Source organism: Dromaius novaehollandiae, chromosome Z, assembly GCF_036370855.1.
Source record: "Dromaius novaehollandiae isolate bDroNov1 chromosome Z, bDroNov1.hap1, whole genome shotgun sequence".
Lineage (NCBI taxonomy): Eukaryota > Metazoa > Chordata > Aves > Casuariiformes > Dromaiidae > Dromaius > Dromaius novaehollandiae.
In genome coordinates this window covers 44,521,362-44,549,176 of record NC_088132.1, presented here as the reverse complement: position 1 = coordinate 44,549,176, position 27,815 = coordinate 44,521,362, and the positions used below count along the sequence as shown (strand labels likewise).

Sequence of the window (27,815 nt, the reverse complement as noted above, 5' to 3'; positions counted from 1 at the left end):
TCATAGATATCTAAGAAAAAAAATTTTTCATCTCAAATTTTACCTTTAAGACATGGAATTACAGTATTTTTCCATTTGCTTTGGATTTGATGTGCAACATATTTTCTGCATTTTGCCTCTGCCTAAAAAAAAATAAATAAATAAAAAGGGAAAATAAATAGTGTGTGCAGTTGTTGAATCAATAAGCAGCTGTCTGTAAAGCTCAGTGCTTTGCTCTGCACACACCCCTTGTCAGCTCCATGCCACTTCCCGGGGCGAGACTGACTGGAAGCAGAGAAAAGATGATACAGTAGCTGGAGAACAGTTAAAGCAGAAGAGATTACAGGGATTTGGGAGCTTAAACAAATATTCACCAGTAAGTCCTTAGCTTAATTTTGATAGGCTTTTGCAGTTAAATGTCTATCACTTTTCCCCAGTAGAACTACACACAATTTCATGAACAGAGCTGCTTATAATGTTTCAAATAAAACTTTAAAAAAAACAAACAAACCAAAAAAACCCCACCCACACAATACAGGTTTCATTGCTAAGCTGAAAGTGAGCCTCAGTTTTTTTGGCTTGCAAACCTGATCCAAGATTTGGACAAACGTGAGCTCTTTCCAATTCCTCTCTCCCACAAATTGCAGGGAGGAACTTATCTTTTAAAACCTGAAAACCAAATTAAGTGCAGTGTTTTCACATATTTCTCAATCAAAGAGAAATGCGTTGTGATCAAGCCAACACAAACTGAAAGCAAAAGGGGAAAATAGTAATTGAATCTTCCACACCTTTTCTAAAAATTCTTAGAAAGCTGAAAGCCCTCATTTTAAACTTCTATCATACTTTATAGTCTCAAGAATAAGATATGGGATAATTTCAGTTATGCCTTTGTGTAAAGAAATTATGATACCAATAGGTGCATGGTAATCCAAGAGCTAACACTACTTCTCCCCAACAGATGACTCAACTATAATTTCAAAGGCCAGAAGACTTCTGTTACCAGTGAAGTTGAAGAAGAAAGTATGTTTGCAAATGTCTACATGTATTAAAATCTTACCAAGAACTCCCACATATGGGAAGTCCCACGTGAATCCATCAACTCAACATCTTTAAGACAGCCGTAATATGTTTATTCTATGTTTCCCTACTTGATCACCACAGGAGAAAAGATAAAGAAATTACAACTCAAAAAAAGGCAGGATGAGAAGAGGGAAAGGAGAAAACAACTCTTCAGTCAACAACCATCTTTTCTACAGCTTTTCAGAGAAAAAAAACCCACAAGCAGCCACAAAAATTTACCAAGTGCCCACCTGTCTATTTCAGTGAAATAAAACCATTCTCACCAACCATTCTTGGTTATCCCATACCAAATCTTCTAAGTGGTGCCAATCTATGGGAGATTGCATGCTCAAGACGGGAGCATATCGCAAGTGTGTCCGTGGTTTGAAAAACTGACTCACTAACACCACTTCTAAATTTACCTGAACTTCAGACAAAGTCTCAGTCATAGCAGGTAAGACATGGAGAAGGCTGGGAGAGAAAGCTGCTACAGGATGAAAGAAATGACACAGATTTAAATAATTTTGGTTTAATGGACTCTTTAAATGTATCATCTTTAAAGTCACTCACTGTTAATATGGAGAGTTCTATAAATGAGCAGCACAAACCCTCACCTGATTTAAAAAATACATCTGAAAATTTACAAGACCTGACACTATAACCTGTTTGCATGTGTTTTTATAATTGTTATTTTTCAGTGTACTCTTTTATAAGATGTAGGACTTTTTTCTTTTGTTGTATAAGATCACATTACCTGAAACAAGGCCCTGTCAGCCTCCTAAAACAGTTGTTTTGTGCCTCTGTTATATTTTGACATAACTAGCATGTTTGTGGCCTGCTACCTTTCTTCATTGGTGTGTAAACTTCACTGTCTGTTAAATATCAGTAAGGCCACATATTTTTGTTGCTACTCTGGTTGGCCATCAGTGAGTCCACCTGGAAGCCAAGTCAGTCACTGTAGGAGCAGCACAAAAATCTTTGGGCAATGGTTTGAGCAATGTTGAAGGTAACTCCCCCTAACCATCTATGACCATCCTGGGCTCAGTTTATCCTTATCTATGATATTTTTCAGAGAAATTCACTTTGTCCGTGCTCAAAGACAACTAGAAGCTGCCTAGTGCTGCACAGAGCACGTGCTGAGAAACAAGATACGTTAGCTTGGATTTGGCAATTCACTAAAATTCCCGCTCATCTGGGAGTCTGGGCAGAGTAAACATGAATGTGTGCAAAATACTGTGCAGCCATTTTCCCTGCAGAGACAAATCTCATGAGGACACTCCCCTCACATCGCCTTCAAACTGGTGAGAGAGGGTTAAAGTGACAGCCAAGTGAGCAATTCGAGTGGGATTAAAAAAGAATTAGATCTGGATTTAGAATGGTGAATGATTGAAAATAAATTGTTATCTTAAGAGCCTGCGTGCACACAAGGTTATCTGCCTGACAGTTCTACAGAGACTGAACTCCTTGGGAAGGGTCTGGGTTTTTTTTATCGTCTCTGTAGAGCCTACAAACCCAACTGTTAGGCTCTAATCCCGGATTTGGGCCTCTAAGTGCTTTGATAATAGAGAAAAATAAACTCCATGTGCACATGCCTTACGAGTGCAGAGTTTCAGAAAAGACGACAGTCTGGATACTGAGGTGGGCAGGGGAGGTAGTTCAAATTTAGAATCACAGAATATAATTGCATGATAACTGAGGTTGGCAGGGACCTGAGGTCAGCGAGTCCAAACGCCTGCTCAAAACAGGGCCAACTTGGAGCAGGTTGCCCATGGCCTTGCTCAGCTGAGTTTGGATATCTCCAAGGATAGAGATTCCACACCTCTCCAGGCCAAAAACCATTGCCAAACCTGTTTCAGTGTTGGATCACCTTCACAGTGAAGATGTTTTTCCCTTATATCTAATTGGAATTTCCCTCACTGCAATTTGTAATCGCTGAATCTTGTCCTTTCGCTGTGCAGCTCCAAAACATCTCACTCCATTTTTTCTACAGCCACCCAGCAGTTAGTTAAGTAATCACTTAGAGCTTGCCTTAGCCTTCTCTTTTGTGGGTTGAACAAATCCAGCCCCTCCAGCCTCAAAATGTCTCTGGATGATGCAAATTCTGAGCCGCAGGCTATCTGAAAGAGTCCTGAGAGAAAGAGGGTGAAGAATCTTAATGGCAGGTTTCAACAAAGATCTTCAAGGAACAAAGAAACTGTGACAGTAACACGGGACTGATGGAACCTAGGAAATCCAGCTTGGAACTTCCCTGCAAGTTTTTAAACCCACTGTAAGTTTTGAATCAGGGAGAATAGGGGTATTTTTTCCTTTTATAAGGGACTTCTTCTCTAAGTGATATTTAAAAATTAAAAAGCACACAGCACTGTCATTTATCTCTATAAAAATATTTAGGAAAATGGACTTAAAAGGAAAGAAAAGAGCTATCTGTAGCAGTAGTGCAGTCAGAAGAACATGTTTCAGTGCATATACCATGGAAAATTCCAAAAGGTGTAAATGCCAAAATCCACAGGAAATGTTTAAATAGTTGCGCTGAGATTTATAAAGATGAACGAGTTCAGAGAAGTAAGAAAAAGACAAATAGCAGGTAAAATTTTGCTTGAGACAAGACACTGACAGGAAAATGTATTTCCAAGTACACGTTATGCAAGACTACTGACAGTGACTTCATGGTAGAAGTAAAAAGAGATGACCTACTAGATCTGTAATATACACACAAGCTTAAATACGAGTCATAGAGTATTTCTTTTAGGTTGGAAAGGATCTTTGGAGGTCATCTGGTCCAAACAGGGCCAGCTTGGATCCAGTTGCTCAGAACCGTGTCCAGATGAATTCTGCATCCTCAAGGATGCTCTGTTAGCAGAGCCTAAAAACAGTCAAGCAGCACAGATAACCAGAGGACAACCACTTTTTTCTTTCTTTTATTGCAACCCATTGCAAGGTCAAAGGTTTCACGGAAAAATAGAAACTTACAAATTGTGTGAATTGTTTTAATGCACTCATAAAAAGACATTAAATGAAGAATGACTAAGATTCTGCACTATATCTGCAATATAATCCATTGGCTTTATTCTGAAAATATTGTTGCCATTTTGTCATAGATAAAAAGCTCAGCATTGTACATGTTCACATGTATTTACGGTATTTCAAGCAAAAACTTTACCACATGTTTTTCCAGAGAAATCTGTCCATCCTCATTTCAAAAAGTCTAATAAGAAAACATTCAACACCATCACTGGAATTACTGTGAACTGACGTTTCTGTTGTCAAGAATTATACTATGGAAATCAACATACAGTCCAATAGATTTATACAGGCATACTAAACCTTTTCCATTTTATGCTGCACCAGACCTTCTGGATTAGTAAAACATTTTGACAATAATGGCAACCCTTCAGCTGAAGCTTGAGCATTTCATATTTTGGATTAAAACACTGTAACCTTTAAAAGCAAATATCCAGTGTTACACACCTCAAAAACATTTGCAACCAAATGGTAATACTCTAAAGGTTAGTGCAACTTCAAACTGAAGCTGCAATGTCTGTAATTTCACTATCCATCTGTCAAATTTAACTCCTAAGAATGCGATGTGACACAGAAAATTAAACTTTTTATATATTTACTCTGGCTATTTTCCTGCATACACCATATTGCAAATCAGTTTTGTACTAAAAAGAAAAAGAAACAATACTGCAAGTAAGGTAGCCTAAAGAGTTGGAAACAAATACAAAAATCAGTACAATGTGTAGGACGCATAATTTAGAGGATGTAAGTACTACTCTTCATCCTGAGAAATTACTTCCAGAGTTAGCCAGTTAGCCCCTGATCCTACAAAATGATACCTCTGCTTAGAGTCACTTTTAGATGGCCTTTTCGAGGTCAGCACTCCTTGCAATGTGAGATCTGTTTAAAATAATAACAGCACATGAAACCAGAGGAATCCTCTTACCAATTTCCACTTATTCATCTGAATTTCACAATTCAGCAACATAACAGCATAGCCCAAGGAGACAAGATCATTAAAAAAAAACCAGCAAAGTAAGTTTTTCAGTAAGATATTTAAATATTGTCTGCTAACTCATTTCTGACAGTTGGTGTCTTCAATTCAGCATGTGACTTTATGAAGTGGGAACCAGTTATCAGTGTTAACTTAAAGGTAAAGCACTGTTAACTCACCTATTACAAAAATGGCAAGGTGCAAAGATTTAGAAATCTGTACAGCATCTCCTATACGACCATTTTAACAAAACAAAATGAAACAAGAAATCACTTCTGCAGTTCAATAATAGAAAAGAAGTAAGATTGTCCATTACATACCCACTCCATCATCATCATTTACTAAGATTTCTGTTCAAAATAATGATTTGTGTAATTATCAAAATGTTTATAAGAAAATCACAATTCTTTGCAGATTCTCTTATTACTGTGCATCTTAAAACTCCTGGGGTAGCTTTAGTCTAGGTAAATAACAAGCGTCAAGTTGAGCTCCCAGATTCAGCACAGGCCTATACTGCTCAATTACACTGGTGCTAGCACTGAGTTACCATTTACAAATCAAAGGAAACGCACATGACCAAGGCAAAGGAAAGTAAACAGAAGAAAACAAGCTTAATATCTTCTATAATTTCAAGCTATCCATAGAACTAGTAGGAATCCACTTCAAGAAGTCTGCCAAAGGCTTTTATATCTTCTATGCAAACAAAAAGATACGATGCATTTCTGAAGTTTTGCTTTGATATTAGTACATAGTTGTACAGTACAAAGTCAGTGTATAGCTGTTTCCATTTTACTGTAACTTGCGTAAACTCACAATTATATTGCATCATATGAAAGGTTGTGAACCCTCTTCTTTATCTTTGGGGACTTGCAGATTTTTAGAATAACAATTCAATATTCTGGATAGTTACAAGTATCTGACTACATCACAGTCCAGTTTCTCTCCCATAGTTTCCGAGAGAGACCAAACATAACATTTTCATCATTAAAAATGAGACATGAACCTGTTTTAAAAATAAAAAAATAAGACGACTTATTTTGGAATAAGTGATTTCTCAATATACATTTTTGTAAAAAATAAAATGAGGATAAAAAGAAAGTTTAAAATATTCCTGCAACATTGTACAAACAAAATCTGCAGTCCCCATTAGATCTACTGAATGCAGCAGTGCAGAACTGTCATAGCGGTACAGGAGGTTAAGAGGCAGTAGACATATTGGGTGTCCAGCCCATTTGATAAGCCCGTTCCAACGTCCTCTTGCAATCCTGTAGTACAGTACTGAAGGTTATATGCGGATACTGCTGCACTAGCTGCTCCACTGTGGCTTCATTCACCTGCAATCAAAGAGGAGAATCCGTGATGGACAAAAAGGCAAAATAAATGATCAGATTCCAGGCTCCCAGGGGGACCTGCAGGGCTGGGCTCTCCACTGCTAGTACCGGTCTGCGTGCATTCACGACACAGCAAATGAACAAAGGGCAAAGCTCTCTTACAGGAAAAAAACAGCTCAATCTTATTCTAAAGGGAGAAGTGTTATATAATACATTCTAGTAAAAACTGTTGTTTCACTATTTGAAACAGAAAGCAAAAAGAAAAGACAAATAAATAGCCTCCCTTTAAAAATAATAATGTTTAAAATATTGCAACAATGTTTAACAGTTAAATTATTTTAATTCCATGCTCCACTATGCTGGCCACCCACAGAGCCCAAACCCTAATTCTTCAAAGTAAAACCATTTTGTTTAACAGGGCACTGTCTGCAGTAACAGATTTCTTTCTCTACCTTGACATAGAAGTGTATTACTGTAATTCAAACTCCCTCAAGCAGACAGAGGTTTGAAACATAAGATCTTCTTGGTTTTGGAAAATGAAAATGATTACATCTATGCTGATTATTAATTAATTTATGGCATGATTATGATACTTTCACACACACTAAGTAGTAACTCCACAGCCTTATCGAAATGAACTTGCACTGTATGGTAGCTATCAATGTGACTACCATGATTAATAATAATAATAATTTCATTACCCAAGGAAAAAAGAATACAAACAATTCTATATTGCAGGTATATCAACTGGTAATATAGGCGAACATTTCCAAAGGTTAGAAGTCCAACATGTCTTTGCATGCATCACAGGCAGAAGTTTTTTTTATTTTAGCTGTTTGGTCTGAGGCTAACACTGCACTAGGGGGTTTGTGGGCAGAAATAGTGGGATCAATAATTAAAACATGCAAGCTTGTCAGGTCAGGGATGGCCCTCCAAAATCTCAGACATCAAAGGTAGCACCTTTATTCTTGATTAGACAAGGCAATCAGACAAGCCTAATTAAACCTAACACCTTTACAATTGCAGTGCTGTGAGGGGATTAATTTGTCAATTATTTTTAAGCTGATTGCAGTTCATATCACAGAAGTAGACAGCTTCCTTCATCCTTTAGATAAATAAAAGATTAACCTAAGAACCATAACTTTTACGTAGCTTTCTTTGAAATCTTTGCTGAACACTTGGATGTTTTTAAATGCATTGATATTGCATTTAAATGCTGAAGAACCTAGATCAGTAGGATGGAAGACTGATATAATTGTTTGCCTTTTTCCCTCCCCTGTGTCCCACATTCAGGGTCAAAAGTAAAAAACTAAACTAAAATGTTTACTATCATTACAAAGATCCATCTGGGGAATAACATTTTAAAGCACAGTGACCACAATATCTGATATTTTTGTCCTTAAAAGATATCAAGGAGTGCATCCTTCTGAACAATGACTGCATCCAATGACAGGGATAAATGAAAGGTTTAATATCCAGTTCTTCTACTTTGATATTAGAAACACTCAATCTTCATTGGAAGTTTCATCTAGCTGGGACAGACTTGGATAGAAAACTGGTTTAACCTCCCTTCAAAGCACACACTGTATGCTTTTGGCAAATAACTATGTTATAGTAACATCTTCCAGTGACAAAAAACAAGAAGTGACTTTTAATAAATTGAAACGAAATCAGAGATAGCATGAATCCTCCAAAATATTTGATATTTATAGATGAATACATACTTTCAAACTGTCAGCAACACTTCATAGAAATACTGGTTGGAAGGGAAGAATCCTCATAACAGTATTTGCTACTTTTTGCCTATTCAAAAACAGTCAAAAACCTCTTCTCTTTAAAATTTGTGGTGCAGAGCGCCACAGCAGAATCCATCAGGTTACCACTTTCACTTTATGCTCTCAAGTACTAATTCTAAATCACCACTATTATAAACCTACTATCCTTGTCCACAACAACCTCTTCTAATGGTTACCTCTGCCAGAATGAAGATGCTTACCACAGACAGCTGCTCATTTTGCCCTTCCTAAATGGGAAACCAGAGAAGGGATATTGCTTTTCTACCAGATAACTGTAGATATTAATCATGGAGAGAGGATATTGTGCTTTAACACACACCTGTTCTGCTTTTCTTTTTTGACAGCATGGGTATTAGCATTTGATATTGTACCAATATCGTTTGATATTGTACCTAATTGTACAATACCATAAGCAGATTTCCTATCACAGGAAACAAACTCGGAAAGTAAGGTTTTTTTTTTTTTTTTTTTTTTTTTTTTTAAATAAGGAGGCTGTTCAACCACAGTGAGCGAAGAAACGATCAGAGAAAGCCACGAATTCTTCACATCCTAGTGTCTTTGACTCAAGACTGCACGCATATGTAAGCAATAGTGTAGCTAGATACAAGTTAACGTATTTAATACAAGGCTAATTTATTCAAAATAATATGGCTCATGATACTCAGAAAGACAGATTAGATACTACAATAGTCTCTTTTGGTCTTAAAATCTATGAACAGATCTGTGGAAAAACATTTAGCATTAACCACTTGTCCTGAGTTTTTCAATACAGTTATTATAATATATAACAATATTTAATAAAATTATTACTCATTACTATTATTACTTTATTAAACAGGAGAAGAATTTTGTTTGGTATGGAGTGTCAAATAGATTAACTATGTTGCTAGCAAGTTTATAGGCGACACAGAAATATGACCATTTGAGACAGCAAGACATCGAAAGCAATGCAAACATATAGGTTGCAGGTAAAATTGGAAGCCAGAGGAAAGGACACAGTGAAGCAAGTAGACAAAGAGTGAATAGTGAGAAATTATGCTGGACATATAAATCTGGCAGTTGGACAACCTACATGAATTCCAAGATGAGGAAAAAAAAATAAGGAATGTTAAGCCACAAATGATTCCCTACCAAAACAAACTGAAAGGCTGTCTTTTACCATCAGGAAAGTCAAACTAAACACTAAAACAGAGTAAAATTTTTAGTATTTTAAACTTGTCGTAGTATTGGACTAAAACTAAATCTAAAAGGCAGAAAAATAGAGGAATCAAGAAAATTTCAGTACTTTGTTAATGGTAAGATAAATAATGTCTACAGCAACATCCCTTGATATCCTTGTCATGAGTTCCCCTAATTGTAGGATTAAGACGCAAAGAAGTTTGATATCTAAGCCATTAGAATATGAGCTTCTATCTCTGCGTTTGGTTGGTGATAAAACAAAGCATTGAATGTCATTCCCAAAATAAATTCATTACATAATCAGAGCAGTTTTGCTTTCTGAGCTTGAACAGTCCTGCTCAATGAATGAAAAATAAAAATCTTTATATCTTAATATACTTTAAAATGTTGTATTTTTCTTCCACAGAACTTCCATTAATCTTCATCTTTTGAGTTGTCAAAAGGAAGACTACTGGCTGAAGATAAACTAGTTAGATTATCTAATACATAACCATTCATTTGAATTTGAATAGCCCCTTCAATTATGGTTTTAACACAGAATGAAAGAATGCAGTTCTCACCATTAAGAATCTAAATAGGTTTGTGCGATCTTGGTCATCAAACAGAAGAAATAAAATGACAATGAATATCGGTCTGAAACTTATTCTTCTTGCTGAAATAAAAAAAAATATTCCAGGCCAAAGAGAAGATTCATTTTATGTAACTGTCATAAAAGCAAAGAAAAAGATAGGTTACAGAGCACAGCAGGAGGAATTTTTGTCATCCCCTCTTAACTCAATTACCTACAATGCAGAAGTCATGATTTTGAATCCTTTTTCTTAAAGACATCTGAACACGTATTCCCTATTTCCCAGGACAGTATACTTTGTGACAAACATTATCTGGGATGGGTCCTCCTTAATTTCTTCTGATGCTGTATAGCGTGGTTGCACAGAGAGCATTTAAATTATCTGCACTAGATAAAAAACTACTTTCTTACGTGACAATCAGGAATTCATCTGGGAAAGAGGAATATGAATACCCATCTAGTCCATAGGAAATAAAACAACATCAACAAAATGTGTGTGGAAGACTTTCCTTGGTGTACACTAATCTCACTCTACTGGGTAAGCACACATGTAACATGGGTCACACATTGGGGAAAATGAGAAATCCCTGTTGAAAATTATTTCTCCCTTTAGATTAAGTGATCTGCCTACAACAAGAAAGGTGAAGAAAACCCCTCCAATCTGAAAATATTTTTCCCAGAAGAAACTAATTGGCAAGTATGATCAATCAATTTCAATCAATATGCTGTTCACTCAGATTTTTATCTTACATCGCTAGATTTACTGATGGGGTATGACTGCCAGTATTTAGCGGTTTGGTAGGCCACTGGCAGCTGCCACGGAACTCCACGAGTAACTACTTTTATGCCTCCTACCTGAGTTGTCAGGGAAAATCCGAAACGCAAACATAAATAAGAACTTGATAACTTTCAGGTTTTGCTTTTAAATGTGCTATGTCATTTGGCAGACCTCCAGTGATAATTTCAGGAGTGTTTTCTTTCATTTCTAGCTTTCTAAAGATACCAAACCATTCCATAGGGAATTGTTTAGGAGTAATGTGTATTTTTCTTTACCTATTGCTTCCATTATGTTCCCCGCATAGATCTTACTACATTCAAAGGACTCAAGCGTTCCTAATCCTGTCAAGATAAATTAGAGCTTTCAATTGAAGCCATCAGTAGAATTAGAGATTTCTCTTTAATGAGGTTGATACTCTCATTTGCAAGTGAGGAACAGAAACAGAGATTTAGGGACTTTTCCTAAACAGGACCTTCCTAGTCACTTTTAACTAATGTGCCTTTAGTTGATATAACATCCAAGAGCCCTTCTCTTGGATCAGAATACTTAGTGGCAAATAGAGATGCTTTAAAAAGCTCTGTTTTTAACCAAGAGAACTCTTCCACTGTATTCCTAAGGAGAGCTGTAAGACTGCCTACTGATCTCAAGAGCTCCTCTGTTATTTTGTGCGCCATATCAAGAGCAGCCTGAGAAAGCAGTTCTGATCCTAAAGCTATTAAAATGTGTCAAGAATGTCTGGTTTGTTCCATTCAGAGCAACACAGCAAAGGGAGAGTGAAGTCATTGCCTGAACAGCAAGTTTCATGTCGTTCATATTCACTCATGTTGAGTGAAGAAGTATTTAGCCTTAATCTAGAAGGTACCCATTTTTCTGCTAATAAACTCTCTTCTGTTAGGAGACTGGAAATATTCACATATACACATATACAGTTGTGCACCATAACTAGGAATGGATTTTAATAACCTCTATGATCTGCCTCAACATCCCAAGTTAATAACTGACATGAATGAGTGGCAATCCAGCTTAATAAAAACTTAAACAAACAAACAAAAAACCTCAGATCGCATGCAAAAAAAAAAAAAAAAAAAAAAAGATTACTCTCTTCACAAAACACTTCTGAAATGATATTAGGATTGTAAAACTATCAGTGCAAAGATGTGGCATGAGAACTTCGGAAAATTCACCTGTGCTCCTTAATTGTTCATAACACTATAAAGGGATGGACTATTGAAACTATCTCTGCACAATATCAGCTCTTGCAATAGGCATGTGGCTAGCTTATTTTGGAGAGTGCCGACTTCAAGGGCATTTGCCTTCTGCCTGCGATCTCTCTAGGCAATAGTGTCTCACTGCAGGTCACACGGAGAATACAGATTAAATGCATCTTCAGTCATATAATTTTACTGGCCAGTCGAAAAATAACAAAACAAAGCTATAATACAATTAGTCTGCAGTATTTGTACAAAAAGGCATGAACAGTATGAAGAACAGTTAGCTTAATCTTAGAAATTAAGTCCTTGTAAATAATTTTAGGGGCATGTTAACAAGTGAGAAGCAACATTGATGCCGGAAGATTTTCAGCGCTGCTGTACAGATGATGTTTGATAATAAAGCTCAACATGGCACAAATACGATCATTACATTTCTGAACAAAAAGACTCGCAAAATCAATCTTGCATAAAAAAACCTGCAAACTGATTGGATCCAGAAGGGCTTTCTTAATATGCTAATGAAAATTTACTTACGCAGTGGAATTGCAACATTAGGGGCACTGATGTTCTGTGCATTATTCTGTCTCAGTTTACATAGGGTAGTATTACATGAAAGTCCAATTTGCATGTAATGGATAAAGAAATGAATCCATTACAGTCATTATAAGTACCCTTAATCATGGATTTCAGATATATTCTATTTTCCAATTTTTCCAGCATAACAATAAAATCCAAAATATACACACTTGGAGTCATTAAGTAAATTCACATACACTTTCTCTCTCTTCTCTAAGCTATTGCTTGCTTCCTCAAGTCAATATCTTATAAAAAGTGTACTTAATAACAAATGTTTGACTTTTTTGCACTAATAGTTGAATGAATTATATTCTCAGGTGGCCCAATTATAACTGTTGCCTGTAGCCATAACAAAATTAAAGATTTCTGGAATCGTTTGTGTGAAGTGCACTTGATCAGCTAAGGCAGACATATTCCACAGAGTGTAAATGACTTGCCTCGTGCCCAGGGGCAGAACCTTTGTTTAGGACTTTATTAAAATAGCAGCACTACCTGTATTAGCACAACATCCTATAGTCCAAATAAAGTCCCTCACTACTTCAACAAAAAACATATCTTGGCTTAATGGATGCTGTTATTAAAAAAAAAAAAACACATGAAAAGCCTGTATTTGTGGACTTGTAATGAAATTGTCAAGTACGTCTTTTTTTTCCAAATATTGATGTACTATTATCATCATGACATTCAACAACTTAACTGTGTACTGGAAAGATCTTAGTAATTTATCTCCCACTTAGATTTGGGAAAGGGAAGAAGGTGGCAGCTAAGCAGAAATATATGCAATTTTTTCTATGGTGTAAAAGAAAATAAACGGAATACACAAATCTTGCAATATTCAATGGCAGCACTTCTGGGAGGATTTCAGCAAATGTAACAAGGCTGCCTGTGGAGAAGCCCCCCTTTAAGTTCTTTGCTTAAACCTCAGCGGAAAGGTACAAGCCTGGAGGGATGAAAGATTTTGTGGTGGTTGTTTACACAGGTGAACACTATTGCCTCAAACTGCCAGTCCCTGCACGACTGCTGCCGTCTCAGAGAGGAAAGCGTTACTGCAAAATAACAAAATCCATTTCAGGTGTCTCCAAGCTTGCATAGTTTTCTTGCAAGAGCCGATGTCTCAAGGCTTGCTGTGCTAATACTGCCAACGCAGTATTGAGTATTAAAGTCCTGTAAGTGATAAAGATTTTCATTTTCAATTCTCCTTACTTACTGCTAAATCAGGGAAACAACTCTAAAGGAGTCTTTTGGGTTGGCTGGTAGCTTTGCTAATTCTGCTCATTTCCATCAAGCAAACTTCTCCTAGACCCAACCTGCACAACACTTCTGGGTAAAAATATTACCAGTATTCACAAATATTTCAAATTAATGATGAAAGTCTGTGTGTTGCTTTGTTCTTATTTATAAAAAATATAGTTCATAAGAAACCTTATCCAGTGCAATGGATAATGGGTTTTTTTTTTTAATATAATGATAAATATTCTTTCAGATTACCTTCTGCATGTTGAATTAAGTTTTGAATATTTTCCTTCCTATCCTGCTAGGTTAACAATAATTTGAGCACATTATTGCAATACTTGTCAAAACGAGGACCTGTAAAATTAACAGAAATCATTCTCAAAACGTTTCCGGCTGACAAAAATAATTGGAAGTTCCTGGGGACAATGCTTCTAAAAATGTTCTTTTTTCATAAAAAATGCTGACTACATCAGATTGCATTTTCCCTTAATAGTTGGCCTTACCCTAATTTTGAACCATTGATTAGCAGGTGAGAGCCCATCTCTTATTACAGAAAGACATGGCCAGGTGGTTGTTTTTAATAAAAAGAGCAGACTCATTACCTCAAGAAGACTCTATCTTTAGCCTACTGTCATATATTGCTAAACAACTCAGCCTGGAAGATAAAAGTGTTTTGGTAAAGAAGCAGTTAAACTAGAAGTAAAAAGAGTTCAATTTGTATAAAGAATCTCTTTTATATTTTAGCAGATGCTTTCGTTCATACACTTAATGGGTCTGTTATTCCTGTTAGCTAGGAAAAAAAAATGTATTGTTCTGTCTTTTAAAATTGTTGTATTGAAAACCAAAGTGAAATAAATGCTATTTTTCTTGTGTTGCAGGTTAGCGAGGATAACTGTAATTTCTTTCTAACAGGATTCACAGATTTTATGTAGCTAAAATCTTCATTATTCATAGAGACATATCAATGGCAGCTCCTACATTATATATATTACTTTAAAAAATACAGAGAATCCTTTTAAATATACAGCAATGTCACTTGAACAAATTATAGTGATTTACAGAGAAAATAAGTGCTTTAGAATTTTTTTTTTTTAAAGGAAGAGGGATTGGATTTTTCAGTCTTCAATACCACAAAACCATAATTTCAAATCTCAAAATGAACCTCTTAAAAAATAAAAGAGCTGGCAGTAATTTGTCAGCATTTTTGATCAGGCTAACATTTGTTAGCATTTTCTGAAGATGGAAGGCAAATTGCTGCGATAATTATATTAAAGCAAGCCATGGCTCTGCATTCTTAGTGTTCTGCTGTTGACTAAGAATAATTTGGCTGGAAAAAGGGTTTGAAATTTAAAGACATACTTCTGCAGCCTAAGATCTTATCTCCCTTCTTTTCACTTACAAACTATCTGTGTAAATTAAAACAGATTGCGGATGAAGGGTAAAAATGTTTCCAGTCATGCTTACTAATAAAGTGGAAAACCCTTTTGCTCTGAGTTAGTAAGTTTTTTCACAAGCTGGCATTTCCGCATACGCGACAGTAGCTGCAGCCCAGTCACGCTAATGATTTGCGGTTTGAATGAGATATATATTTACAAGTGTTTCTAAAACAGATTATATAGAAAGATGAAATGATAAATTATTAAAAATCTACTGATTTTCTAAATCTTACTTGAGATGCAAATCATTTCTTATCTGACTTTTTTTTTTATTGTTCTTATTTTTAGGGGTCATCTATCTTCCCTCTTCTCTGTGGTAATATGAAAGAGTTTGTCTTTTTTGTCAATTGTACTGACCAGCAATTTCTGTACTCTAATCTCAATAAAAGTATAATAGGAAGTACTTTCTACAGTTGATCTAGTCCCTGGAATAAGTCACAGATTTAAGCAGTATTTTCATGAAAAACAACCTGTATTTCTCAAACAAAAAAAAACAAGGAATAAAGACCACAATTTATTAACTGAAGTTAGGGTATCCGTTCACAGCCCACTTTGTCAAACTCCCTCCATTTCATTCACTCATAGCTGGGAATACTGAATTTTGCAGGTCTTTGTTTTTCAGTGTGATTTTTTCTGTATATTTCCCCCTAAAATGCCTCCTGCATTTAAGTGGTAGCACTGATGATAACCATTGCAAATAGCACCACAGCTATAGGGAAAGGATCCAGAACTGTGAAAATCTGTGTGAGAAAAGTTGCTAACTCCACCAGAAGATTATTCTGACACATTGTTCACCCAGTCAAAATGTCAGCCAGAAAAACGGACCAGGTTTTTAGCCACTATTTCCTAGGTGATAGCCAGCCATTTTCCACAAAGGTGAAGAGTTCAGACTGCCATTATTTAAAGCGCTCTGCGATGTTGTGAAGTGCAATAAAGAAGTGCTACCAAAACTTCTCTAAAATCAGTTCTCACAATAAATAGCATAGAGAATGTTGCCTTCTTTCTCCGATTTATTTCAGAAACATGAAATGTGAAATATTTATAAATATTTCAGACCGAATTACTTAAGTAATTATGATAAGCAAATATGATTGAGATCAATTTAGGAGCATGAATGTATAGAGCTGTTTGGAAAAAGTAGCTTGAAACATGCAGATTCGAATCTGTGAGCCTTACACAGGTATAATTTTATTCCCTTAAGATGTAAGCAAGGCTCACAGGAATCCTGATGCCAGTTTTGCGGGCGAGAAGTGAGCATCACTTAACTGTCCACACTGCTCTCAAAGTATTTCAAGTATCATTGCTCATCATGGAAAGTCTGAGAGAGAACAGTTTAGGGAAAGAAGAATACCATTTGCTTACTGATTGCATATAGAAAGGAAAGGACAATGATACTTTAAAGTATGTATTTTCATATGCTGTGATAAAAAATACACAGATACAGTTAAGATTTGGTTTGAAGACTAGACAGTCACGTTCACTGCTGTGGTCAGGCTGGGACTGAGGAAAACTGAGTATAACTCCATGAGGCTAGAGACAACTCTGAGTCCTCCTCGGTATTTCCTGGCGACAGAGCATCGACGTACCCGGGCAGCACACGTAACACTCCTCAACGGGCTTATCTGTGACTGCAGAGCAGCACAGCTGCTTTGTGCTCCTACACACTCACGTCAAGTCCCAAAATACGACCCTGGACAGTCATCGGGTCCCCCAACAGTGCAGCGCTGCTCCACTTGGGGAAACGAGGAGCTCCTGGGTCCACCGTGCAACGGCAGGGGCCCCAGCAGGTAACGAAGCCTGGCTCGGTGTACTTGGGAACTGTACACACTGCTAATCCATATCGTAATGCCAGAATGCAAAACACAAATACTATGCCTTTATGCCTTTTCCCATTATGAAATACTGAAATGTCCTATTTAGGCCCTCAGCAACTACTAATAAAACCAGTTCCCTCTACTACTACTTTCAAAAGAAATGGAGAATCAGAATTGCAACATTTACTTTTCATGAAACACATAAGTTGCATAGTCCCAAGAAGTCAGTTAGGTGCCTGTACAGACATATACATATGCCAGTACACACATTTGAACGCAGCACATACTATACATAGAGAAAGAGGGGCTTCAGGAAGACCATACAGAGCTCCACACCCTGACTGGGAAACAGCAGTGTGCCAGGCTCTTCCAGGGATGTAGCTGTGGCCTGTGTACTGCAACTCACACTCGGTACCTTGAAAAAGATCAGATGGGAGAAGCGCCTAGTTGCTTCTTCAGCATTGATGTTTATTGTTAAGCAACTAGGGAATTTTATTGTCCAAAATACAGGTACTTAAAGATATTTAGGTGTCTATCTTCTGTCTGGACACCAAAATACCTTTGAAGGTTTAGATCACAGGCTCTCAGAAGTTGATCTGTTACTGAAAATTAATGGGACTCAGCTCACTGTATCTATGCCGTACGATGTAAGACCCTGTAGAGATCATCAAGCTAACATTACTTGAGCTAGTCATGGAAATGGAAGCAGTAAGTTATATTGCACATCCATATGACTGTATCTCATGAGCCTTGCTGACTGATGATTTTGCTTGGCAAGGTGCGGTACTCTGGTAGCTAAGCTGCTTTCAGGACCTGAGCCAGTATGTCCACACTGCCCTGCACCAGTAATATCAGTTCATCCAGAGCTCTTTCCCGGTCTCAGGCATTACAGCTACGTAGTGCAGGGAAAACACGTCACAAGCCAAATTTGCCTAAACCATGGAGGTGCTAGGGAAGGAAAAAAAAAATCTCAGTAAACCTCTAGTATTTTTACATTGTGAAGAATATTTAGATTTTGTCTATCTGAGCATAAACATGTATTGTAAAGCAAAATTCCACTGTGGTAGTTCTGAAAGGCTTTAAACATTTACTGATCTTGGACTTTACTCTCTTCTGGATTTGACTAAACAGTGATTATGATGTTAAATGTTGAATATTAAGTGTTAAAACACTTATTAAAAAAACCTCCAACTTAAACATGTGCTCTCATTATGATGATCTCATGGTGAAGTAGGCATATTTGATGAGACTTATAACCATAGAGACATTTATTTTAAGGCAAGGAACATTTTGCTGCTATGGTGTGCATGTTAGACAGTAGGGAACATGATAAAAAGAAAGGTCATGGCAACAGCAGTTTGATGAGAAATGAATAATTTGATTATTTTCATGGTGTGGATCAATAATGCTCTGCATCCACTGAAAGCCACTGCCTAGAGGCACTTAGATAATCAATGGAATAAAACAAAGCCTGCCTTTACCCAGGCTCACACCCTCTCTGATCTTTCTTGGGAGGACGCTTGATGTCTCTAATTTATGTCAACTGCATATCAAAGAAATTCCAAAGAGACTGGGTCATAAAGAGTATTTTAGTGGTAACCATTTGAAGTCGCCTTACATATGTTCCTTATGTAACTTTGCATTTAAGTACTTCTCCTTTAATGCCTGGGAATTCCTAGAAAGGCATAAATGCTACCTGGAACAAGCACAACAATCAGTGCCTTGGAAGAGGAAGGCTGGTCAAAAGGGGTAAATCTTCTAACTCTTCACTGCAAGCTGAGAATATTCCAAGAATATTCAAGAATTTCAGTCAAAGAAGCATGTAAATAAACCCTTTTTGCACCACCCAAGAATTCTCTTTAATGATGTGCTGGCCACTGACATTTTTAACCAAATAGAGAAGTCACTGGAAAAAATTAGTTCTGCATGATATCGGGGAGAGACACTTGAAGACACGATTTCGTTGAGTAATTCCTCTGTTCTCTGCGATGGAAAAAAGGAGCTGGCATCATCTGGCTGACTCTTAAAAGTCAAGGATACTTAGTTCATTCTCTCTGTGGAACTATTTTTTCCGTCAAAGCTTTAGAAACAAGAAAATGGTTCCCAGTTGTAGTCCTGTTACTACAGCGTTTGCTTTTACAGCACTTATTCATTTCTTATCAAGGTTTAGCCACCATACTTTGAATACACACACACATACACAGTCAACACTGCTTTTCTACCTGCCCTGGAGCTTTCTTGGAAAGTAATTTCTTTTTTTTTTTTAGTTCAGCTGGGTTTCACAACACAAAAGACGGTGTATAATCTTTTGTAAAGAACCAGGAAAACATTAACTACCAATTATAGCAATACAGACTGCAGTTCATACAGTTTAACTGATGAGGTAGTAAAACTTGTTTTCAGCATCAAGGTCATTGATTTTCTATAGCAACTGAAGACACAATAAAATTATTGCACTTATTAGATCTGTGTAGATTGTACGACATTAGCTAAATCCACAAAATAAATATATGTAGAATTGATCAGGTGATTCAGGGTCAGATCTAATTCCCAAGGTCAAGTAACCCTTTGAACATTCTCTAAGAACATAATCTTAGTCCAATTCAAAGAGAGTCATACACTCTTTTCTTCTATTGGCTCTTACAAAACACTGAAGTTTAGGAGATTAAGTGGAGTTGGCTTTAACAGACAGAGCAATTCTTCCAACACACTTACTCTCCCCTCAATCTGGAAAATTTCTAAAGCTGAGTTTGCAAAATGCTATTTCTAACTTTATGACTGAGCTAGAAATTTTTGTTCATTGCCAGTTGGATTTTTTTTTTTTTTTTTTTTTTTTTTTTTACTGTCTTCTATAAAGCAGATGCTTTGCAAGAAAAGCAAGGTAATGGTTTTGATCATATAGCATCTTAGACTAACAAATTGTGTTTCTACAGGTTGTATCCAACCAGAACTTTGCATCCTGGAAGAGATGTTTCTGATGGGAATCACAACCTGGACGCTGAGGTTTGGTTCACAATGGCTGAAAAAGAAGCAGTCCCTGCAGGTGTATTTGCAGGCTTGAGACTGGGGGCTTTGAACCACCAGTGACTTTTAGCTCTTTCTGCCCTGTCCCCAGACCTCTTTTTTTCTCTGAACTGAAACATCGTTGAAAACATGATTCCAGATGCCTATGCACAGGGTGATGTGGTGCTGGATTGTCTTGTTCTCTTTTCTTCTACTTGATAAAGTGCTAAAAGACACCCTCATCTAGGAGCTGGATAGAAATCAACAATTATGAAGGAAGGCAATCTACTGCCGTTTACGCAGCTTGGATGAAAGTGCTGGGAAATATGCTGATTTCTCTTATTTGGGGACAGGAACTTTTCCCTCATTTGCCAGGTACAAGACGACGGACCTGCTTTGCACCCTCCCCACAGGCAGTCAGAGACGTAGCTGAGTACGTAAGGAGGTTAGGTTCAGACGAGTAGCAGATCTCCTCTTAGGTGTATATTACCCTAAAGGGTTGAATTTTCTGATAAACTAGAACACAGCTAGGAGAAGACAGCCCTCAAACATGTGGGAACGATCCTGAAAACAATGCTAACTCATACTGTACAACTTAGCGTCAGTAGTATTCAAAATGATTTAACAAAGTCACCAACTGAACCACATCCTAGGAATCACGTTTTTCTCCTATGTGACCTAAAGGGTGATGAGCTTTATGGAAAGAGGCAGAAGAAAGAACAGACCTGGGAAAGAGGTATACGATAAATCCGTATGCGCAAAACCCATCAGCCTGTACCTATTAACCTCCTCAGACTATGAACTGGGGCTCTACACACAGAGGTTCCATTTAAGATATTCATTATTTGTGAGTCTTAAGGCATATATTTCAATATTTTTCAGGCTTTAATTAAACTAGAACAAAACTTTTTTTTTCATATTTATACAGAGATGAATAGCGATAGAGTACTGAAAAGGAAAAAGAAAAAGGCTCAGAGAATTTTGGGGGTTAGTAAAATTCAGTGCTATCATTCCTAACATTACTCAAGAGCTTTCATTCAAGCTAAAATGGGAGGGGAAAGCTTCAGTCTAGAAAATATGAATTCAATATAGTTGAACTTCTAGTATAAGTACACTCATACAGCTAAAGATTATATATTTTAATTGGGGCTCTAAAAATAAGATATGAATGTGTTAATTTTTGTCTATCCTTTCTCTGATCAATGTTCCTACTTTTCAGGCCATCTGACCAAACTGACATTTTGACTGAGGACTTCCTGATGTGAAACTCATTAGCTCTAACACAAGCTAATCCCAAATCTCTTTTTTTCCCCAAAGGCTCCCCAACGTAAATGTTATGCAGTTAATATGCCTACCTCTCAGCTGAGGGGAAAGTTATCACTTACACTCAGTTCCCTTCAAACTATAAAGTTACAAACTAGTATTCTGTTTAACAGAAGTCTTTACAGAATATTATATTTAATGAAAAGAACAAAATTAACCTACAGGCATTCTTAGTATATTCCAAGTGGGAAAGCTATATAACAAGAAATTCAATACTTTTTCTTTTTTTAGCATTATAGTTTTATCCAAATCCATGCCAACATGTTTTCAAAAGCATCATATGTGAGCAAGAGCACAGAACTATAGAAAAATCTCTCTATAAGTAACACTGCAGCAGTTTCATTATTCTTGTGTTTCTTTTTGCTTTCCTTTTTGAAAAACAAGCAGTCTGTCATTGTAATGATATGACAAACCAACCACTTTTAGGCAAAAATAGTCGAAATCCTCAGAGGGCAGATTTTACTGGTATGAGTACCTCAGTCCAAATAGCTTACGGGTGTATTTCGGAAATCTGCGTCAGCAAAAATTTATAATGTTCTTTTTAGTTCTCTAGGTACTTTTTTAGCTAAACGTGTGAACCCAGTACACTAAAAGGAGTTACCACAGCAGTGAACACCAAACTTCTTTGTATAGGAAAATATAAGTCAGTCTTTCTCTCTCTCATGCGCACTCTCATACTCATTCAGAAGCAGATTCCAGTTCATGCAAAAGCTGCTTACCTGATCGCACCTCATCAGCCCTAAGTATCTGAGAGACTTGCTGCTTTGTGCAATTTGGGTGGCTCCATGGTCTGTAATTTCTTTACACCATCCAACATCCACCGTTTCTATTGTCATGCTGTATCGTCCAATAGCTATCAGAGCTGTAAAATATTAGAGACATGAACTATGCAGGTCAATACTGCTGATGGGTAAACTGAGTTAAATGTATACATGAAATGATATCGAAATGAAATTCTGAGTAGCAGTTTTCAAAAGTTTCCTGGAAGAGTAGCCTTTCATCTTTCTGATGAATGAACCTGTACCATGTAAAACATCTCTATTTCAGCATTTTATTAGTGTAGAATAGCTCTGACTCTTCAAATTAGGAATACACGTATGTGCACAGATACACACAAACATATAAACAGATATTTCTATATATTTATCTATCAACCAAGATAAACAGATATAAGGCCCTTCAGTTAGCAGACATATTCTATAAGAATCTTTTAATTTTTTTTCAGAAGCATCAGTCCATTGATGAAATAACTACAGAATAAAAACAGTTCTACCTCACTCTTCAGAGAAAATAGCTGATTTTACACTACTAACCCTTTTTTTTGCAATAAAGAATATTACAAAGACAGCACAGAATAACAGCGTTTTCTCTGTCAATAAAACAAATGGTATTAGAAAACCCTGCAGGTATCTTATGTCATGCATTTTGTAACTATATTCTAAAATTGCATTCGTTTCCCATTGTTCATGTTGATGATGTAATAACAACCATATGCCTCACTTTTTTTTTTTCCCAGGAACACTCTTCTAATAAAAACAAAAAAATAAAGTGCTCAGGAAGAATTAAAACAAAAACTTTAACCTTCATAAACAGAACAGAAAGAACATCTGGAAGTTCCCTGAAAGGACTGAAAAATGGTAGAGAGAGGAGAAACCACGACGTATCTGAACTACTTCCAAAGGCTTTGTCATGACATGGCTAGTCTGGAATGACAAAAATGGATGAGATGACTAGCAACCTGGTTACCATGGACTTAAACATTTTTCAGGAAATATGGGACAGGAGACCTTCAAGTTAGCATTTATTAACTGAAAGGAGCAGAAGCCTTCAGCACCTAAAAGCTCAGCTTAAGAAAAAAGTCCAAGGCTTCCAGTGTGGAAGTCAGCCATCTGGATGCAGCCAAGGGGTACGATGTTTACAGTTTTTTTACTCTAGTTATAATGCAGTTGCTGAAAAAGATGAAGAAGTGACTTAGCCCAAATAATGCAAGTATCTATGGTCTTTAAAGGGGTGATTTTTCAGCAGTTGTGGGCCTGTTCTGTTCATACTACAGAACCATCTGTCAGAAAGAAATAAGGAGTTATGAAGAGCTGGTACCAGCTCTTGATATGCCAGATATCAATCTTAGCTTCTCAAGGTATAACTGAGAGCTAGGAGCAGAGAGAAAGACAAGAACTCATCTGACCACACAGTGGTTCTGCAGAGACTGAGACTGAGAGCAGTCAGCACTGAGGACAATTTGTCAATTTATAAATATTCAGGTGGACTGGACTTGTAATCAAAATCAGACCAAAAAGGCCAAATACATTCTCAAAAGCTGTAGAATTTGCGTTGGAACATTGTTTTTTTTTTTTTTCCCCTTTTTTTTTTTTTTTCCCCCCCCTGGCAGCAGTTCACCAAAAAGGGCAATGATAATTTAATTCTGTAACTGACACAATGAACTTATGATATAATCATCTACGTACTTTCTTTATGGTTTCATTGATTTTTGTAGGACACTACCAACTCTGTTCTCTCCTGAATACATCCCTAGAAAACAAAACCTAATTTTGTAAATATGTACATGTATGGATAAGAGAACTTAAACTTTGTACTTTTCACAGAGCCCTTTAATATATCATTTTTATAAAAATCATGAAAAGAAAGAACGAGAAACTGATATATTTTGCAATAAAAGCTCTAGCAATCAGAGATTATTATAACTGTGCAAGATGTTACAGACTGGTTTGAAGCAGTACAGGAATACTGAAGTCAACCATTAAATTAGCATATTATCAATTAAACCATCACAAGTACTGTTTGTCTTTGAATATTTTTGCTAGTTGGTGTAAACTTATAACAACATTTTTTACTTAAAAAGGAGAAAAACCCACCCCTTTTTGCTGTTTCATAGACTTATAAATAGAAGAAAAATCAGCAGAGAATGCTATTACTGGACTACATAAGGTGTCATCACCTGGGTGAGGAATTCTCCTTGTACAGTTGTTACATGAAATTGGACATATAAGATCTGAGACCTCCCTCCCAACACCTAGATTAGAGAGGGAAGTTGGGAATGGTATTGTTCGAAGACCAAGAAAGGCTGCTGCTATACTGTGTGCAGATACCCCAAGTCTAAAATATAACCTGAGAATCGTTAGTCCAAGAAGCTGCCTTGATTCAGGCAAAAAGATGGCCTAAAGCATGAAGTTTCCTGCAGGTATTTTCATATAGACAAACTCAAGTCAAACTCAACTCAAACTCAACTCAAACAATAAAGGATTCTCTTTCTTATTCACTTATAGTAAAACATTTCATGACAATAGAAAAACAATTTAAAACAGATGTGTAATTTGTCAGTTGAAATGTTACTCTATTTTGGCATTTTTGGAGTAAATTAAAGTCTTACTCAAGAAATTTAAATCTCTGTTAAGTTTCATGGATTTTTTTATATATAAAAACATTTCTCTTTTGCACAATGGAAAAGGGGCTTAATAATTATTGAAATAATTACAGAATAATTATTGAATAACAGCTCTTATACTTTAACCAGCCAGTTATTAGTGCTATTCGTCTGATTAAAAGAGCAAAAAATAACATCGCTGGGATTTAGAAATAATTAAGTTTCCACAAATCAAAGTGTATATGTATGATTTTTAGACTACATTATCATTACTATACCCTGCCAGATATCAGGTTAGCCAGTACACATAATTTAATCATTTCATGAAACAGCCAGCACATTTTTGGTAGAAGTATCAATACTTACTGGAACAATACTAAACAAAATAAAAAAACTTTTGGCTATTACATATCAATATGATACACTGGAATGGAAAACCAAAAATGCCACCTGTGAAATTTTGGGTGTTTAAGTGAACACATTTTACAGTTCAGAAGTTCAAAACTTTCCAGACAATTGCTAATCTGATGTCTTCACCTGTGCTTCACATTACTGTATATGAAAATAATTGGATGAAATTTCATGCTGTAATTGATCTGTGTGTCTAATACCAGCTATTTCTCAACCATGCCTGGGATATATTTTAGGTTAGGGACTACTGAAGAGATAGTACTGTTTTTTTAGCTGGCCCTTCCTCCGTCTTCAGCACTGTCTCTATTCTTCGTGTTGCTACATAGCCCCCAGATGTCATCGGCATATATTTGATTTTCTGTTCAGCAATATTAAATACATGAGCATTATTTGATAAATAAGAGCAATTGTCAAAGTTTTTAAATTTAATTATAGAGCATGCTGAAAATCAATTACTGTATTACAGACTGAAGGCTGTTATATTTTGCAACGCCCTAGTAGAAAATAACAGATTTACTCCATAGTTTGCAACTCTGTCCCAAGATTAGCAGCCATCTTTCTGGAAAACCAAACTTTTTGACAACACTGCATTCAAAACATTACGACATTACGCTGCATTCACATATTACAACTCATGTAACAAGCATGCATTTCTGGAGCGTGTGTCACTTTAAAACACCAATACTTTCCGAAAATTTCAATGTGTGCAGCTGCATCCTCCCAGCGGTACTCGGGCAGAAGAAAGATCCACTGCTCAGTCTCTGACAGCGCCAACAGTGGAGGCCAAGGAGAGACCACGACAGCACGTTAAAAATGCAATGTTACTCTCCCAGAACATTTTCCCCACATGCAAAAAGTTATGGTCAGGGACTTTGTGAACCTGGGATGATGTCTCTGCACTTCCATGAGTCCATCTAATCACCCTTAGAGTCCACAAAATCCTTTAGGCTCCACAACACCCTGCAGCGAGGAGTCTCTCAGTTCAACTACCTTCCTGTTCCTGCTCCTTTTCAAATGTTTTCTGGAAATCTCCAAAGACTGCATTAGCCAGGTCTTCCTTATTCCTTGCCAACTTCTTCAAAATACGCGGATACGGTTGCAAAGCACAACTTCCCTTGATGAAAGCTGCAGCAACTCCTCCCTATAGATTATGTTTACCCACGTGTCCACTAATTCTATTCCTTATTATACTAACTTGCCTTATACAGATGTCAGGTTTATTGGTTAATATTTTCCAGCTCTTCCTTGGAACTTTTTTTTGAAATACCTCTGCCAACCTGTGCTACCAAAGCAGTTTTAAGCAAGAGATTACACGGAGTGGTTAGGAGCTCAGCTATTTCATCCTTGACTTCCTTTAGGAGTCTTGGGTACACACAGTTCTTCTGCTTGTATGAACAAAATACTTTAAGCCACAAGTTTCAGCTTGAAAAACATTTGCATTGCTCAACAGCTTTTCTTCCCTCTCTGTCTGCATTTGCCCACAATCAACAGAACACAGGGCTACTCTCAGCACGCCAGGCAGTTCCCGAGCAAGGAAACAGATAGCAAGAGTCTCGCACACTAGTTTGGACTCCGTGTCTTGGGAACTTTTAGCACAACCAGCAGCAAAGAAGACTCAAAGATGCGTTTCATTACTAATGACAATCAGGCTTAAAACACAGTGAGTAACAAAATTATACTACAGTAACAGAAAAACACCACACACTGAAAGTAAGTAGAGGTGGGCACACAGGAATCCACCACACAGTTTAAAGATGCTAGCTTCAACATAAAATCTCTGTATGTGCATATTTAACAGTGCATCCAGTTCTTTTCACTTTTTTTCTATACTCTCATTTATTTCAACAAAACAGATTTTCAGATTTCTTTTTTTCAGAGCCAGGTTGGTTAGAGTGGAAGTCAACTGATGTGTGGCTCCTGTACAGCAGAAGATAAAGCATAATGTCCGTCTCTGACTGGAATTGGAAAATCACCTGCACAGCCTTGAGCTGTATTAAGCAAAAATGTTTTTCAGTTTCAGCGGTACTTTGTTATGCCTGGGATAGCGAAGGGACATATACAGGACAAGATTTGCAGGCTGAGGTAATATCTTTCAGATGACCAACTGGTATAGTCAGAAAAATCAGACAAATCTTGCCCTTAGCGCACGAACGTCAGAAACATATAGTATTCTAACTGGATTTTTTAAAACTCGATTTAGTTAAGCTGTAATTCAATGGATATATCAGACAGAAATGACTCGCTTAGGTGAAGGGGAAAGGTCTCCACTTAACTGTGTGCAAACTGTGAAAGCAATGGTCGCAATGAAAACGTCATGCTGGTTAACTACTCCAGGACTTGATGTGTCAGGCACTGAGCTCACCCATCTAACAAAACCAGGGGGATTAAAGTACCATATTTATTTTGCAGGATCTTTTTGGGAAACTGTATTTGGCAGTGTAGGCCTTAAGGCTTTCCTCCTTGATTTTGCATATTTACTAAAAAAACAGGAACAGATATTACACTAATCTATTAAAAAAAATTATCAGTAATCTGCCATTTATAATTTGACCAAGTCATGACCATTCCCAAGTATGACATCATTACAACAGAAAATATAACATATGGTCTTTTTGGTATGAACAGCTGATATCTGGCCCAACCTTAATTTCAACCTATTTTTACATCTGGAAAAAAACAAACAGGTTTTGCCTAATTTTTACAATATACGATTGTTTAAAAGTCTACTATATCAAGCAGAAT

At 36.7% G+C, this 27,815-nt stretch overlaps 1 protein-coding gene across 2 annotated transcripts in view; it reads right to left on the bottom strand.

Moving 5' to 3' along the window:
* Positions 1-3,940: 3,940 nt before the first annotated feature.
* The window catches only part of LOC112995245 (F-box/LRR-repeat protein 17-like), a 303,486-nt gene continuing 279,611 nt past the window's right edge, over positions 3,941-27,815 (bottom strand). Inside the window, exons 8-9 of one of the 2 annotated variants that reach the window (XM_064502864.1) lie at positions 22,000-22,142; positions 3,941-6,366 (exon numbers count right to left, since the gene is read on the bottom strand). In XM_064502864.1, the coding sequence (XP_064358934.1) occupies positions 6,229-6,366; positions 22,000-22,142 (281 nt within the window). In that variant the 3' untranslated portion in view covers positions 3,941-6,228. The remainder of the gene's footprint in view (positions 6,367-21,999; positions 22,143-27,815) is intronic. The other variant, XM_064502865.1, reaches the window with a different exon arrangement.